The sequence below is a fragment of the Haematobia irritans genome, chromosome 4, assembly GCF_050003625.1.
Source record: "Haematobia irritans isolate KBUSLIRL chromosome 4, ASM5000362v1, whole genome shotgun sequence".
Lineage (NCBI taxonomy): Eukaryota > Metazoa > Arthropoda > Insecta > Diptera > Muscidae > Haematobia > Haematobia irritans.
The window spans coordinates 5,996,370-6,014,965 of NC_134400.1; the positions used below are offsets into that span (position 1 = coordinate 5,996,370).

The 18,596-nt window shown below is 29.9% G+C and overlaps 1 protein-coding gene across 11 annotated transcripts in view; it reads left to right on the top strand.

Annotated features, from left to right (window-relative positions):
* nrm (neuromusculin) overlaps window positions 1-18,596 on the top strand; it is an 837,985-nt gene that overhangs the window by 730,857 nt on the left and 88,532 nt on the right. For all 11 annotated transcript variants that reach the window (XR_012722287.1, XM_075308260.1, XM_075308254.1 and 8 more), the window contains 3 exons: window positions 3,981-4,079; window positions 4,330-4,489; window positions 5,034-5,145. Coding sequence is in view for 10 of the 11 variants with exons in the window: in XM_075308260.1 (XP_075164375.1) it covers window positions 3,981-4,079; window positions 4,330-4,489; window positions 5,034-5,145 (371 nt within the window). In the remaining variant the exon portion in view is untranslated. The remainder of the gene's footprint in view (window positions 1-3,980; window positions 4,080-4,329; window positions 4,490-5,033; window positions 5,146-18,596) is intronic.

Consider the following 18,596-nt stretch of genomic DNA (forward strand, 5'->3'; position numbering starts at 1 on the left):
CGAAACTTTCTTAATGACCCATTGAACTAATACACTGGCAAAATTTTATAACACAAGCGATCTTCCTTATAACGAATTTTCATGGGAACAATGGGAACAAAAGAAGAAGAAACTTCATAAATCTGAAGATTTATATTTCCCAAAAATTTTCCATAGAAGTAAAAAACTTTTCAAAACAAAAAATCTATAAAAAAAAATGTTGAGAAAATTTTCTATAGAAATAACATATTGAGAAAATTTTTTTATAGAAATAAAATGTTGAGAAAATTGTCTATGGAAATAAAATTTTGAGAAAATTTTCTACAGAAACAAAATTTTGAGAAAATTTTCTATGGAAATAAAATTTTGAGAATTTTTTTTATAGAGATAAAATTTTCTATGGAAATAAAATGTTGAGAAAATTTTCTATGGAAATAAAATTTTGACAAAATTATCTATGGAAACAAAATTTTGAAAAAAATTTCTAAAGAAGTAAAATTTTGAGAAAATTTTCTATGGAAATAAAATTTTGAGGAAATTTTCTATAGAAATAAAATTTTGAGAAAATTTTCCATAAAATAAAATTTTGAGAAAATTTTCTATGGAAATAAAATTTAGAGAAAATATTCTATGGAAATAAAATTTTGAGAAAATTTTCTATAGAAATAAAATTTTGAGCAAAATTTCTATAGAAATAAAATTTTCAAAAAATTTTCCATAGAATAAAATTTTGAGAATTTTTTTTTGTAATAAAAAAATATTCTGTGGAAATAAATTTTTGAGAAAATTTTCTATGGAAATAAAATTTTGAGAAAATTTTCTATAGAAATAAAATTTTGACAAAATTTTTTATAGAAATAAAATTTTGACAAAATTTTCTATAGAAATAAAATTTTTACAAAATTACCAATGGAAATAATATGTTGAGGAAAATTTTTATAGAAATAAAATGTTGAGAAAATTTTCTATGGAAATAAAATTTTGAGAAAATTGTCTATGGAAATAAAATTTTGAGAAAATTGTCTATGGAAATAAAATTTTGACAAAATTTTCTATAGAAATAAAATTTTGAAAAAATTTTCTATAGAAATAAAATTTTGACAAAATTATCTATGGAAATAAAATTTTGAGAAAATTTTCTGTAGAAATAAAATTTTGAGAAAATGTTCTATAGAAATAAAATTTTGAGAAAATTTTCTATAGAAATAAAATTTAGAGAAAATTTTGTATAGAAATAAAATTTTGAGAAAATTTTCTTTGGAAATAAAATTTTGAGAAAATGGTCTATAGAAATAAAATTTTGAAAAAAAAAATCTGTAGAAATAAAATGTTGACAACATTTTCTATAGACTCAAAATATTGACAACATTCTCTATAGAAATAAAATTTTGACAAAATTTTCTATAGAAATAAAATGTTGACAACATTTTCTATAGAAATAAAATTTTGACAAAATTTTCTATAGAAATAAAATTTGGACTAAATTTTCTATAGAAATAAAATGTTGACAAAATTTTCTATAGGAATAAAATTTTAACAAAATTATCTATAGAAATAAAAATGTGACAAAATTTTCTATAGAAATATAAATTTGACAAAATTTTCTATAGAAATAAAATTTTGAGAAAATTTTCTATTGAAATAAAATTTTGAGAAAACTATCTGTAGAAATAAAATTTTGACAATATTTTCTATGAAAATAAAATTTTCACAAAATTTTCTGTAGAAATAAAATTTAGACAAAATTTTTAATAGAAACAAAATTTTGACAAAATTTTCTATAGAAATAAAATTTTGACAAAATTTTCTATAGCAAAAAAATTTTGACAAAATTTTCTATAGAAATAAAATTTTGACAAAATGTTCTATAGAAATAAAATTTTGAGAAAATTTTCTATAGAAATAAAATTTTGAAAAAATTTTCTATAGAAATAAAATTTTGACAAAATTTTCTATAGAAATAAAATATTGAGAAAATTTTCTATGGAAATAAAATTTTGAGATTTTTTTATAGAAATAAAAAATATATTCTGTGGAAATAAAATTCTGAGAAGATTTGCTATGGAAATAAAATTTTGGGAAAATTTTCTATGGAAATAACATTTTTAGAAAATTTTCTATAGAAATAAAATATTGACAAAATTTTCTATAGAAATAAAATTTTGAGAAAATTTTCTATTGAAATAAAATTTTGAGAAAATTTTTTATGGAAATAAAATTTTGAGAAAATTTTCTATAGAAATAAAATTTAGAGATCGCCTTTTATGAAAAAAAATTTTGAGAAAATATTCTATAGAAATAAAGTTTTGAAAAAGTTTTCTACAGAAATAAAATTTTGAGAAAATTTTCTATAGAAATAAAATTTTAACAAAATTATCTAAGGAAATAAAATTTTGAGAAAATTTTCCATAGAAATAAAATTTTGAGAAAATTTTCTATAGAAATAAATTTTTTAAAAAATATTCTACAGAAATAAAATTTTGGAGACTTTTTACAGAAATAAAATTTTGAGAAAATTTTCTATGGAAATAAAAGTTTGAGAAAATTTTCTATAGAAGTAACATTTTTAGAAAATTATCTATGGAAATAAAATTTTGAGAAAATTTTCTATAGAAATAAAATTTTGAGAAAATTTTCTATAGAAATAAAATTTTGAGAAAAAAAAGAAGTAAAATGATGACAACATTTTCTATAGAAATAAAATGTTGACAAAATTTTTCTACAGAAATAAAGTTTTGAGAAAATTTTCTATAGAAATAAAATTGTGAGAAAATTAACTATAGAGCAGCTATTTTGCCGTGATTTTTGGATTATCAATTTATCAATATTCTCAAAAACATATCAAGTTCTAAGCATTTCCCATACCCCGATTTGACTTTCTAGAAAATTTATCAAAATTTTCGTAGGACTTAATCATAATAAATAAATATTTGGTTCTCTTCTCTGTGTATAATTACTATAACCCATATATCCTTGCACTTTGAGAACTCTTTGATTTTTTATGCAAAAGTCTATAACTCACGTTTCCGTCCAAGTTTGAGTATTCACTACTTCCTTACCACGTTTAAATAATCAAATGACTGTATTTCCTACCATGTTACTGTCTTCCATTTAACGCCATTCACATCTAACCATAATGACATCATAGGTAAGGAGCACCTCTATGGTATGGTTGGTTGGAGTTGATAGGATAATGTCCAAGTTGGCGTTGACAATGATTTGGTCATCGTACGTGCTAACATGTAATTGACAATAATTAAGTGCCAATTATTTTGTGATTTTGTAAAAGGAATCGTTGCTAATGTCATATTTGTGCTAGAAAGCAAGGACATTTTTCTAAGGGAGGACTAAAGGAGTTGAATAATTACTGTCTATTCAAATATACATATTGACCATGGATTGTTGAGATGGTTATTTTGGCTAACAAAGGAATTTGCGAAAGAATTTTATGAAATGGATTTTTTTGGGGGAAAAAACGGAATTTTAAGGCGTGATATTAATTGAGAGCAAACAATAACATACTGTGATGGTAAATATTCATGATTATAGAGAAGGTATTCAATCAAGTCCCTTAAATGATGGCAGTATAGTAATTTTTCCCTTATATTATGGAAACGATTTGGTGAAGTCATCAGTATTTTCACGCAGAGAAGGAATATGATCACCTCAAACATGTTTCAAGAGCAAAATGTTATTTTTGTATGGTGACCATGTAACATGTTTGTTACTGAAATATTATTTTCTCGTCAAATATAACCTGCTTGCCGAAATCAGATACATGATTTCCGAGAAAATAAGATGGTCGCGAAAACCATGTTACATGTTCACCACCCAAAAATAACATTTTGCTCTTAAAACATGTTTGAGGTGATCATATTCCTTCTCTGGGTGTTCATTAAATCTTTATTCCTTAATTTATTCATTTTTTTTTTCAATATTGATTTAAACTTTTTAGATTATTATTCAATTATGTTTTTTTTCTCATTTTGTTTCAAAAATAGGTCTATGGTGCCCGTCCTCCAGTAAATTTGACTTGGTACAACTCAACGAATACCATTGATCCTGCAGATAATGATTTAACGGAAATTCGTACTAAAGCGGTAAGTTCACAGAATATGAACCCTATGTTAGGTCATAAAACAAAACTTTAAAGGTAGAGTTCTTAAATTTTTCTGTCTAAACTAAGAGAAAAAAATCAAAATAAAGCTCTTAATTTTCAATATGTAAAAAAAAATTTTAGATAATTTAAACTCTCAAACGAGATTATTTCTTTTTTGCATTTTTTTATTCTCTGTATTTAAATAACAAACTTTACAAATAACCATATTTTTGAAAATTTTCGATTTACAGATTGAACAACCCGATGGCACTTTTTATACACAATCGGAACTTCTGTTTAATGCCACACGTTTTGAAAATGACAAAGAATTCCGTTGTGAAGCTGAAAATATTGTGGTCAAAATGAATGGCGAAAAACCCTTCACAGCTCTATTGGGCTTAGAAGTTTTCTGTAAGTATTGTTGGAATAAAAAATTGATAAGATATAGATTAAGATTATCGGGACGAAATTCCCATAGCGTATCGTTAGCAATCCCATCTTGTATACCAAGTGTCATATATTCAATCATTGTATTGACCATATACCCAAAAAGGAAATTTAGCTCTATATCATTAAAGCTTGGGACATTGCTAAGAATTCTGTAGCTTTTGATATTCTTAACTTTAATATAAAATCTAAAACTCCTTAATTTTAATATGAAATCTTTAATATAATGTCTAAAATAAATTTCACAAAATGTTTTTAAATTAGTGTGAAACCTCTCACACTCTCTCAAATTAGTGTGAAACCTCTCACACTTGAACAGTCTGAAAACCTGGACAGTTGTCTGGGCACGTTTGCTATATTAACAGATTAAAATGAACCTCTCAAAGCTGGACACCTCCTAAATGTGAACAAACTTTAAGCGACCGTGGGTGTCCGCCTTTCAGAGGTTTCACTGTATATACCTATATTAATTCCAATTATTTTATAATTTTAAATCTCGCACTTTTAGATCCTCCTGTAATCACTGTCAATCCTCTCAATGCCACTGTTAACACAGGCGATAGTGTGCTACTCTATTGTGATTATGTGGCAAATCCAGCAACTTTAAAAAGTGTTGTGTGGTAAGTAGAAAATATGGGATATTTTTGGATTTTAATTAAAACGGCAGGAGTTTACTACGTTTTTAATTAAAGGCCGTAAAAGAGGTGTAAATTATTATTATTATATTTCCGATACTAATATTTTTCAATTGTGTGGCCAACTCGGGTAACCAGATTTTAAAACTACACAATGGTAAATTTGAAAATTTTCAAAGTACACTCATTATTTAGGGCTTGAATGAAGCCATACTGTTTTTCGAAATGAATGCAAATACATCACCTAACATAAGGATCTCTTGTTATGGTTACCTTCATATCAATTGGGAGTAAAGAGAATTTATATATATTGTTTATATGTTAATATGTAGGAATCATAGTTACGTTTTCTTGGTTTGGAAATGTTGCATACTTTGGGGGGGTGTTTGGGAAAATTCTCTAATTCTTTTTGAAAACAAAAATGTATTAAGTATTCACAAGATAAGTGAATATCAAGGTAGAAATCTTATCCTCATAATATTCTATTTGGGGGGTTAACAGTCATATATAATATGTTATATATTAATTTTACAAGCGTTTACGGCAAAATGTGGCATACTTTTAGGGATATATTAGAAAATATAAGATATCTATTTTTATTAAAAATAAGGAATATAGTGCTAAACTGCTAAGCCTCATAATATTTTTTTTTTTTTTTGGATATTTTCTTGGGAATAAGGATTGAAATCACAATCGAAAAGTCCACTTTTCGATCTTTTGTTTATTTTACAAATTTTAAATGTAGACTTTTCTAGTTTTTGAATTTCTCAAAATTTTAATATGCTTACATTTTGATTTTTCGAAATTTGGAAAAGTCAGATTTTGAACATTTTACAAAAATCGACTTGAACATTTTTGAGCTTCTTTTAAAACAGACATTTTTAATAATTTAAATTAAACCCCAAGAGAAATTGAGAAAAATTATCCAAAGTACGCTAAATCTAAAAACTGAATTTTACAAGAAACAAGTTCAAAGTTTTTTTTTGGAGTTTCTCAAAAACCGTATAAGATAGATGCGACCAATTTTCAACGCCTACTGGCCAGCCCGTGGACCCACTAGGGACCACAAACATGTAAATTTAGAGGAAAACACCTCAGCTATCACACGAAAAAAATATGGTGATATCTTTATCCGTTCAAATGTTGCAGAATTATTTCCAAAAAAAAACACGACTTGGAACCACTGTGCGGCGTTCCACATTGCAGTGAGAACACTTAGAGAAGCTTTGAAATATTTAGAAATGTCACCAGCATTACTGAGAGGGGATAATTAACAGCTGAAAAACTTTTTGGTGTTTGGTCGAAACTGGGGTGCCCTACTAAATTTTCCTAGGACATGTCCTTTAGAATAAGTCCACGATCTCCCAAAATCCCATTTTATAGAGACGGATCCCTTACATACGTTTCGACCAGAAGTGGGATAGATCTATACACACCAGAGACTAGTCCTGTACCGGGCCTGGGGTTGACTTATATCCCTTACCTCCTAAAATACATATAACTTCTAAAATATTAAATGACCCAGCAAAAAAAGTGTCGCCAAAAAAGTAATGCAAATGTTGTTTTCGGATCCAGAAGTGGTGCAAAATTGACGCAGAAGCGATGAATTTAACATGGGCTTGTCATAGGACGGATGTCCACCATTTCAACAGCCGTTGCACTGAATTTGCATCATTTCTTTAGATGTGATCCGAATTCAGTGTTTTGGATGTGACTTAAGAAGTTATGTGAAATGTTGACAAATAATAAAATTTTTCATGATTTTTAATGCATTGTTGACATCAAATATACTCGCAAGTTTTTTAGAATGTATTTATCTTTTATTCGTCAAAATTTAAATAATTTGTATCATTTTATTAATTCTTAATCTGTTTTTAACAATTTGAAACAAAAAAAAAAAAAAAACTTCCCATTAAAAATATGAAAAAAGCGAGTTACAAAAAATTGACTGAAATGAACTTCCTGTGCAGTTAAAATAAAAAATATCTTTGGGAGAACATTTTTGGAAGTGCTTTTAAAGTTGTGCCTTTAGAAGAACTTCCAATTTTTAATCTGCTGCATACTTTGAGGGATGTTGAAGAAAAATGTAATTTTTCAAATTTTGTTTTTTTCCTTGTATGCTAAGATTTCTTTTATTAGCCACTTACTTCAAAAAGCGGTTTCCATATTTGTTTTTTTTTTTTGGAATTCACAGATTCTCAGCAAAAAAAAAAATTAAAATTGTTCTAAAGGCGCAACTTTAAAAGCACTTCCAAAAATGTCCTCTCATATATGTTCTTTTTTTACTACACAGAAAGTTATTTAAATGCACTTTTTTATAACTCGTTTTTTTCATATTTTAATGGATAATTTTAACTAGTTTTTTTTTCAAATGATTTAAAATCAAATTAAACATTAATAAAATGGTACAAATTTTAAAAATTTTGTCGAAGAAATGCAAAATCCAATCTAGAAAAATTACGAATTTTTTAAAATATGTTACTTGTGATCAAATGTTTCAGAAAAACGTTATAATGCACTAAAAATTAAAAAAAAATATATAAAAATTATTTATTTTGAAAAATATCAAAAAAAAAATTTTTAACTCAAATCCAAAACACTGAATTCGGATCACACCTTAAGAAGTGATGCAAATTCAGTGCAACGGCTGCTAAAATGAAGGACATCCGTCCTAAAGGGTGATACGGTCAAAATTTGGTCAATATAAACTTGACGTATTTCTTTCAATTTTGCATTTAAAAACCTGAACACCCCTCATTTTGAAGGTGTGTGTGTGTAGAATGTTGCTCCTATTTTGATTTTGGAATTCACTCTTCAGTTGTCAAAATGCCGTCCAAGTAAGAAGAGCAGTATATCAAAATTTTGCTCGCGCATCGCGAAAATCCGAGCTGCTCGCACGCAAAGCTGGCAAAATCGCTAAAAGTTGTCAAATCAACCGTTACAAATGTAATTAAAGTGTTTGGGGAACGTTTGTCGACAGCCAGGAAGTCTGGATCGGGGGGAAATCGAAAACCGGAAGCCGCTGAGACGACCAAAAACGAGACGGACTATCGACTTACAAGAAGGTAGTGACTCCAAATCGCGATGATATACAAAACACGACGGCCAAAGCGCGATCCCGGAGGCTGTACATGACGATGCTGACGAAGTTTGACTGCGTGGTAATGGACGACGAAACCTACGTCAAAGCCGACTACAAGCAGTTTTATACGGCAAAAGGAAGGGGAAGGGTAGCAGATATTTTCAAGCACATAAAACTGTCAAAGTTCGCAAAGAAATATCTGGTTTGGCAAGCCATCTGTACCTGTGGCTTGAAAAGCAGCATTTTCATAGCTTCCGGGACTGTCAACCAAGAAATTTACGTGAGAGAGTGTTTGAATAAACGTCTGCTGCCTTTCCTGAAGAAACACGGTTGTTCCGTATAGTTTTGGCCGGATTTGGCATCTTGCCATTACGGTAAAAAGGCCATGGAGTGGTACGCCGCCAACAACGTGCAGGTGGTTCCCAAGGACAAGAACCCTCCCAACACGCCAGAGCTCCGCCCAATTGAGAAATACTGGGCTATTGTCAAGCGGAACCTAAAGAAGACCAAAAAAACTGCTAAGGACAAGCAGCAGTTCAAGGCAAACTGGCTTTCTGCGGCGAAGAAGGTAGACAAGGTGGCTGTACAAAATCTGATGGCAGGTGTCAAGCGTGAGGCCCAGCAATTCGGATTTGGAAAAGCGAAAGCCTAACTGAATATTTTTCCTGAATTTTATACTACTTGAACTTGAAAAAGAAATTTAATTTGAATTTTTAAATAAACGATTTCACCTATTTACACGCGTTTTCCCTTGACCAAATTTTGACCGTATCATCCTTTACCTCTAGATTTCCAATTTCAGGTAAATTGAATAAAAACTGCGGTTTCTATAAGGCCAAGAAGTAAAATCGGGAGATCGGTCTATATGGGGGTTATGCCAAAACATGGACCGATACTCACCATTTTTGGCACACCTCTTTATGGTCATAAAATACCTCTAGGTTTAAAATTTCAGGCAAATTGGATAAAAACTACGATTTCTATAAGCCCAAGACCCCAAATCGGGAGGTCGTTTTATATGGGGACCATACCAAAACATGGACCGATATAGCCCATCTTCGAACTTGACCTGCATGCAGACAAAAGACGAGTTTGTGAAAAATTTCAGCAAGATTGCTTCATTATTGAAGACTGTAGTGTGATTACAACAGACAGACAGACAGACGGACCGACGGACGGACATCGTTATATCGTCTTAGAATTTCTCCCTGATCAAGAATATATATACTTTATATAGTCGGAAATCGATATTTCGATGTGTTACAAACGGAATAACAAACTTATTATACCTCCGTCACCTCCATGGTGGGTATAAAAAACAAATCTTTATTCCTTTTTTTGGCGACGCTTTTTTTGCTCGTTTAATATTTTTGAAAAAATAAAATTTTGGAGTTTATATTAATAACAACTTCAGTTTTTATGTATTTGTCATTTTAATTTAGTGGCAATAGTGGAGGATGTATATTAATACCCCCCCAAACTATGCAACATTTTTCCGCATAATTCAAATTAGATATGTCTCATATATGCTCAAGTATGACCATTTCTAATTTATAGCAAATATAGCATAGTTCAAAAATAAACACTCAATTCCAATTCCAATTCCAAATTCCAAATATGTATGAAAATCCCAACACTAACAAATATTGACGTGAGCATGGCATTGCCACTACATTGGCAAGGTATGATAGACAACAGGAGGTGAGGAGGTGGTTTCAGTATCATATAGATCCGGGAAGGTATACAATACCATTTAGGCAAGTTAGTGCAATTCAAGTGCATAATTGAGCAAATGCATATGGAGTCCAAATTAAAACAATAAATTACACCATGGATACAGATAACTTTAGATAACCATGGCTACCATAGTTCTATGCTATGACAAAATGAATCAGTGCCTGGTGTAGCAAATAGCTGAGTTTTTTTTTTTATTTTTGAAAAATTTCCATTTTCTTTAAGACTAAATTTAAGGTAAAAGGAAAAATACGTTTTCATCTAAAAATTCTTTCTGTCTTCGGAGATTCTTTGTCTTCAAACTTAATTAAACATTTTTTTTATACGAAAACAAAATTCATTTTTACCATCTGACTGCTTCTTTCATTTTTCCTAACCAGTCTTTGAACAGGAAGTTAGAAAAACAACATAGAATTTTAAAAATAAAGAAAATTCATTCCCAAAAGAAGTCGAAAGCTAAAAAATATCTGTTGATAGACTTTTCCCTGATTCACTATACGAGTGTTTGTGTGTGTGTGTGTAGTCTCTTGTAGTTTGTGTGAACAATGTTAACAAGCATTTCTCCATCTGCATTTTGGTGCTGTTGCTGGTGTTTTTTTCTTTTCATTTATTTTTTTGGTTACCGGCAACATCTATGTATGTTTCTGTCAAAGACCTGCGGCAGTCATATGCACAGTAATTGAAATTGCCACAAGATGTGGCACATTGCAAGTTGCTGAAACAGAAAAATACCCAGCAATCGCATAAGACAGCAGTCATCAGAGAGACATATGAAACCATCACCATAGTCATTATCATCATTGCCAGCATCATCAGTACCGCCGCCAAGAACTGAACCACATCCTTTCATACCGCAAATTGACAAAATTTTCAAAAATTCTTAAGAAAATTAAATTTTTTGTGTGTAAGGAAATGGAGAAAATAGGGTTTACGATTCGTGAAATATTTTTCCTACCTCGAGTAAGGAAATTTGTGTACGAAGAGTAGTCCGAGATCAGACCGATATGCCATTTTCATCAATTGTAATATGTTAATTTAATTAAATTTGATATTTTATTTAATTAAATTATTTAATTGATATTAAAATTGAACAATTTGAATTTTTATTTCATTTCCATCACTATGTCCATGACAAAAACTCATCCATCTCCATACTATACAAAAATGTGGTTTTCCGTTGATTTACTCCCTCAAAACTATGAGACAATTGCTGTGGGAAATCTTTAGTGTGCTATGTTGTCTTTATTCTCCGGAACATCAAGCGATAATAAAATATTTGACACATATACGTTTATCTCTCAGACTTTCTGTGTACCATTCCATTCATCGTGCTGTCTTTTCTCTCGTCTAGTTATAGAACATTCATCTGTCAAATAGTTACATGAAAATAGGTTGCATGGGTAGAAGAGACGAATAGGAAATACTCTTAAGGATTCTTTAGTCTTAATTATAAAAGATTGTAAACTAAAGTCATCATCATACATGCGTATGTATGTGTACATAAATACCATATGTATGAGATTCATTTAGGGTTCCTTGTCATCCTTGTGATCACCCTCCCCGGAATTTCTTAGTTCTACATGTATAAGTCCTTCAACTACTGCTGCCACTGCTGCATACTTCCTTACTAATAGAAGATGGAATAAAAATTTTGTTACGTACATTAAGATTTGTTTCCATTTAACTTAAATTCTACAGGAAGTAAAACTTAACGTATTTCATAAAACGATGTGGGTATATGAGGCAAGGGTTAATCATAGATGGATCCAAAGAAATATATCGCTTCGTAAATACAAAATAACCACAAGACAAAAGTAAGAAAATTATACTGAAGCGTTAATTTTATAAAAATTTTAAATATTTTATGATTTTTGTAAAGTCTATTTGTATGTGTGTGTTTATTTTTAGGGATATTTTCGAAACATGAAAATTTAATCGTTTAAGAACCATTTGATGCAAAACAATAATTTTTACGTCTTAAATATTGACCGAATTCTATGAAATCAAGTTTATTGCATTTAAAACATCATAACGCTATATCAAAAAATATTTTTTTGTAAAATTTTTAGTACTTCTAAATAATAAAAAAGTTAAATTTTGACCAAAAATTAAACAAACAAAAAAACTACAAATTTGAAGATAAATAATAATTACCAGATTTGAAAGTAATGTTCGTAAAAAAATGTGTAGTGTAAAAATATTTCTATTCTCTACTAGAATAAAATTGTTTATTTGTAAATAAAATCATAGCTCAATGCTCGCTGTATTTTTTAAAATACAATCACTATTAAAAAAAAAAAAAAACATCTACAACATTCTGTTTTTGACAAATGTGGTATGCAGATGATCGTGTTTTTACCATTTTGCATATTATATATATTTTTCGTAGGAATCGGTGATCTTGTGCATTTAAGGGTTAAGGAGCGATATGTCGTACACAGAAAAAAAAATTCACGAACATTTTTCCAATTAAAATCTTAATTGAGTTTTAAAAAATATTCAATTAAAAATTTAATTGATTCAACAAATTTTTTAATTGAATCAATAATCAATCACACAAGCTAATAGTATCAATTATTTTTTTAGTTGGATCAATTAACTTTTTTATTGGCTGTCAATTAATTTTTTAATTGATACCATCATTTCTGTTATTGAAGACATTTCAATTAAAATTAATTGGATCAATTAATTTCATGATTGAATCAGAAAAAAATTTTTTTTGTGTGTATGATGATGACAATAACACAAAAAGAAGATTTCGCTTTTCATCAAGTCCAGACAACAGTGCACACAAACAAAACTTCACGAAAAAATTTCCAATTAAATTCCAATTAATTGAGTTTTAAAAAATATTCAATTAAAAATTTAATTGACTCAACAAATTTTTTTAATTGAAACAAAAATCAATCACAAAAATTAAATTTAATAATTTCAAATTTAATTAAATTTCAATTAAATTTTTAATTGGGTCAAGTCATTTTTTAATTGACTTTCAATTAATTTTTTAATTGATACCATCATTTCTGTGATTGAAGACATTTCAATTAAAATTATTTGGATCAATTAATTTCGTGATTGAAGATTTTTATTTTTATACCCTAAACCACATAGTGGTCAGGATATAAAAACTTTGATCTGCCAAAAAAATTAATTTAAGGCTCAGAATCACTTCCTGAATCAATATAGCTTTTGTGGATCAATTAATTTCGTGATTGAATCAGAAAAAAATGTTTGCATATTGTTGAGATGCCTTAAAGTATGCAAATATTTTTTTTCAGAAAGCCAACACATTTATCATTCAGATCAGCCAGGTTCAAGCAAAATTTGTTCATTTTTATACCCACCACCATAGAATGGTGACGGGGGTATAATAAGTTTGTCATTCCGTTTGTAACACATCGAAATATCGATTTCCGACTATATAAAGTATATATATTCTTGATTAGGGAGAAATTCTAAGACGATATAACGATGTCCGTCTGTCCGTCTGTCTGTCTGTCTGTCTGTCTGTCTGTCTGTTGTAATCACGCTACAGTCTTCAATAATGAAGCAATCGTGCTGAAATTTTGCACAAACTCGTCTTTTGTCTGCAGGCAGGTCAAGTTCGAAGATGGGCTATATCGGTCCAGGTTTTGATATAGCCCCCATATAAACCGACCTCCCGATTTGGGGTCTTGGGCTTATAGAAATCGTAGTTTTTATCCAATTTGCCTGAAATTGGAAATCTAGAGGTATTGTAGGACCACAAATACGTGTGCCAAAAATTGTGAGTATCGATCCATATTTTGGTATAGCCCCCATATAGACCGATCTCCCGATTTTACTTCTTGGGCTTATAGAAACTGCAGTTTTTATCCAATTTGCCTGAAATTTGAAATCTAGAGGTATTTTATGACCATAAAGAGGTGTGCCAAAAATGGTGATTATCGGTCCATGTTTTGGTATAGCCCCCATATAGACCGATCTCCCGATTTTATTTTTTGGGCTTATAGAAACCGCAGTTTTTATTCAATTTATCTGAAATTGGAAATCTAGAGGTATTGTAGGACCACAAATACGTGTGGCAAAAATTGTGAGTATCGATCCATTTTTTGGTATAGCCCCCATATAGACCGATCTCCCGATTTTACTTCTTGGGCTTATAGAAATCGTAGTTTTTATCCAATTTGCCTGAAATTTGAAATCTAGAGGTATTTTATGACCATAAAGAGGTGTGCCAAAAATGGTGAGTATCGGTCCATGTTTTGGTATAGCCCCCATATAGACCGATCTCCCGATTTTACTTCTTGGGCTTATAGAAACCGCAGTTTTTATTCAATTTACCTGAAATTTGAAATCTAGAGGTATTGTAGGACCAGAAATACGTGTGCCAAAAATTGTGAGTATCGGTCCATATTTTGGTATAGCCCCCATATAGACCGATCCCCCGATTTTATTTCTTGGGGTTATAGAAACCGCAGTTTTTATCCAATTTATCTGAATTTGGAAATCAAGAGGTACTTTAGAACCGTAAAGAGGTGTGCCAAAAATGGTGAGCATCGGTCCATGTTTTGGTATGGTGCCCATATAAACCGACCTCCCGATTTGGGGTCTTGGGCTTATAGAAACCGTAGTTTTTATCCAATTTGCCTGAAATTGGAAATCTAGATGTATTTTAGGACCATAAATAGGTGTGCCGAAAATGAAGAGTATCGGTCTATATTTTGGTATAGCCCCCATATAGACCGATTTCCCGATTTTACTTCTTGGGCTTCTAGAATCCAAAGTTTTTATCCAATTTGCCTGAAATTGGAAATCTAGAGGTATTTCGAGCCATAAAGAGGTGTGCCGAAAACGGTGAGTATCGGTCCATATTTTAGTATAGCCCCCATAAGAACGATTTCCAGATTTAACTCCTAGGCTTTCTAGAAACCGTAGTTTTTATCTGATTTGCCTGAAATTCTAAATATTCTGGTATTTGAGGCTCACAAAAACGTGTGTCGGATTAAGTTTTTATCGGTCCATTTGGTAATGCCTCCATATAGACCGACTTCACTTCTTGAGGGTGTAGAAGGCCAACTGATCATGAAAATTGCTTGAAACTCAATGTAAAATTTGAAAATTTTACTTCTCGGGTGAAAATCTACAGATTTAAGATTTCAAATCAAGACGTTATTTTATAATTTTCTTGCACACTTACAAGAGATGTTAATAATTCCTCTAAAACTCAAACAAAAATGGTTCTTGTAAATCTAGAATCTGATATAATCTTCATAGGTGAAATCTTTAAATTTATCTTCCGGAAGTGTCCTCAAGCCCGCCTGAAATTTCAAAGGAAACCCTAATATTTGGTTCATGGTGGTGGGTATTTAAGATTCGGCCCGGCCGAACTTACTGCTGTATATACTTGTTGTATGATAAATACGACATTTTTTATAGTACACCATAAGAAGATATCGTTTCTTATCAGGCCTTTTTTTAAGTAAGCAGTCAGATTTATACACCAGATCCATTGTTAAATGTATGCTTACGGTTGTGAGCTAATTTCGGTTGTCCCAGTTAAAATTTGTTTTGGCCTCCCGATATTTCTTCATCAGCTTCAAAGAAAATTGGCTCATTTTTGTAAATATGACATTTTTATATTATGTCATAAGATTACATTGTTTTTTATCAGGTCTAACCTACAACAAATATATTTGATATCCCTGAAAGTATGCATTTTTTTTTTAAATTTATAAGTAAGCAATCAGATTTATCTTCCACATCCATTGTTAAATTTATGCTTAAGGCTGTCAGATAATTTGTGTAGTTCAAATTTAAATTTATTTCTGTCTGTGTCATCTCCATAGTGTGTATCGGCTTTGGAGCGATATTGGAATTTTCATAGGAATATCTATTCGAGAAGCGTCTGTTAATGGGTTTGAATTTTTTTCGGATACAAGAACGCAATATTTTACATTCTAATATTCCAAAATCTTTCAGGTCTAGCCTGTTGTGATAATATTTGAGATGCCTGAAAGTATGTAAAAATATTTTCAAAATTTTTAAGTAAGTAGTCATATTTAACCCCCAGAGCAACCACTTCCAAAATATGCGGGTTAATCTTATACCAGAATATTCGCTTACTTTTGAATAAAAAGTACGGCATTTGTATATCATGCCATAAGAAGTTATGGATTTTTATAAGGACTAGCCTGCAGTGGATATTTTTGAGACGCCTGAAAGTATGCAAATATATTTTTAGAAATTTTAAGTAAACAATCAGATTTATTGCCCAGATCAGCAAACTTCAAAAAAACTTCATTTATGAAATGAAGAAAATACCTAGGGTTAATCCAATCGCAGAATATTTGCCTACTTTTGAATAATAAAATACGGCATTTTTTATATCATAGCATAAGCAGATATCGCTTTTTATAAGGTCTAACCTGCAGTGAATATTTTTTGAGAAGCCTGAAAATATGTAAATATTTTTTTTTACATTTATTAAGACAGCAATCAGATGTATCCCCCGATCAGACAATTTCAAAAAAACTTCGCTTATGAAAAAAAGAAAAAAATATGCTGGGTTAATCCAATCTCATAAAATTCGTTCAATTTTGCATAAAAAGTACGACATTGTTTTATATCATGACATAAGAAGTTATGGCTTTTTTATAAGGTCTAGACTGCAATGGGTATTTTTGAGACGCCTGAAAGTATGCAAATATTTATTATTTTTTTTGTAAGCAACCAAATTTATTTCCCAGATCAGCCAGTTTCACAGAAACATCGCTTATGAAAAGAAGAAAAATATGCTGGGTTAATCCAATCTCGGAATATTCGTTCAATTTTGAATAAAAAGTACGATAGTTTTTATATCATGCCATGAGAAGATATCGCTTTTTATTAGGTCTAACCGGCAGGGAATATTTTTGAGAAGCCTGAAAGTAGGCAAATATTTTTGTACATTTATTAAGACAGCAATCAGATATATCACCGACCAGCCAGTTTCAAAGAAACATCGCTATGAAATGAATAAAAATATGGTGGGTTAATCCAATCTCAGAATATTCGCTCAATTTTGAAGTTTTTATATCATAACATAAGAAGTTATGGATTTTTATATAGCCTGCAGTGGGTACGCCTGAAAGTATGCAAATGTTAAAAAAAAATTTCGTAAGCAATCAGATTTATCACCCAGATCAGCCTGTTTCAACGTAGATCACTTATGAAACGAAGAAAAATTAGATGGGTTAATCCAATCGCAAAATATCTGCTTTTCATCTGGTCTAGCCTGAATTGCATACTACAGTAACATACTGTTCCAAAGAATAATAATTTATGAAATCAAAAAATACCTTGAATTAATTCAAATCTAATATATTACAAGACATCCACAATATTTGCCCAAAAAGTTCATGTAATGTGATATTTTGAAATGCGGCATTTTTTATACAATTGTGTTTGATTTCTATACCTCTGGAAAATTTACTCTCGTAGAAAAATTTTGTGATGAAAAAGAAAATAGTTTTGATTTTTTGTTACAAAACATGTCCGGTTCCAAAGATTTTGTGTGTACGCAAATGTTTTGGTAGTGATTCATTTTCAAATATTTTTCAAAATTACTCAAGTCAAGTTGACTTTAATCAAATAAAATTTTCTTTCAAGTAAAGATACCCAGTTTTAAGTCGAATCACTTCATTGTTAGAACACAACGATTTCATTGAAAAGATGGTCGGCTTTTGGACAAGGAAAAACAATTAATATCAGAGTGATGTGTCTTCATGTTAAGCAAATTTCGCATTCGTATTTTGAGGACATGAAATCTTTGGCCTCACGACAACATGTTTTTAGTGCAGATTTATCAAATGACTCGGGGAATAAATAGAAAGTTATTTTGTTATATTTCACTGTAAAGCAAATTTAGCTTTATCCAAGTTCCTAATATTAAAGAAAAATTTTTCCTAATGAAGTCTAGAATTTTGATTTTTCGAAATACTTTTTTTTTGTCGATAAATTTCTATTTTATCCACAATTTTCCCATGGAAATTAAGATGCCATCGTATACGCAGACATACAATTTCCTGAATATTTATACACATGCATGCAACAGCCTTCAAGAGACACTTGAAAAATTGTGCTAAGCCATTCCTTAACCATGTACGTCACTGAGAGAACCAAAAAAAAAAAAAAACAGAAAATAAAAACTGAAGAGGATACAAACTTTCATAATGAAAAATAAATACATATGCATGAAAGACTCAATCCCACCAGTATATATGAAGTATTCGTCTTATATGTGTATGTAAGATATGTAGATGTATGCAAAATGTTGTAGTTTTATCTGTTGGCAAACAAAACACTCTTACAGGCAAACAAAAAAAATATAATAAAAATAAAGCAATGACAGACACCCATACATTTAAATGTAATACCAGCTTAAATACAAGAGTAAGGTGAAATGTAAGGAAATGTCTTTAAGAGGGTACACTGAAAACAAGAATTATACCAATTTCCAAAGATTTGGTCTTTTCTTTAAGTTTCACTCATTCTAAGCCAAGAAAAAAGCCATATTTTCAAAAATTTAGTTTTGCGTATTTGATATTAGCAAGCAAATTTTGAGTTTTTCATATTTTTTACTGTGTAAAAAGTCTCTAAA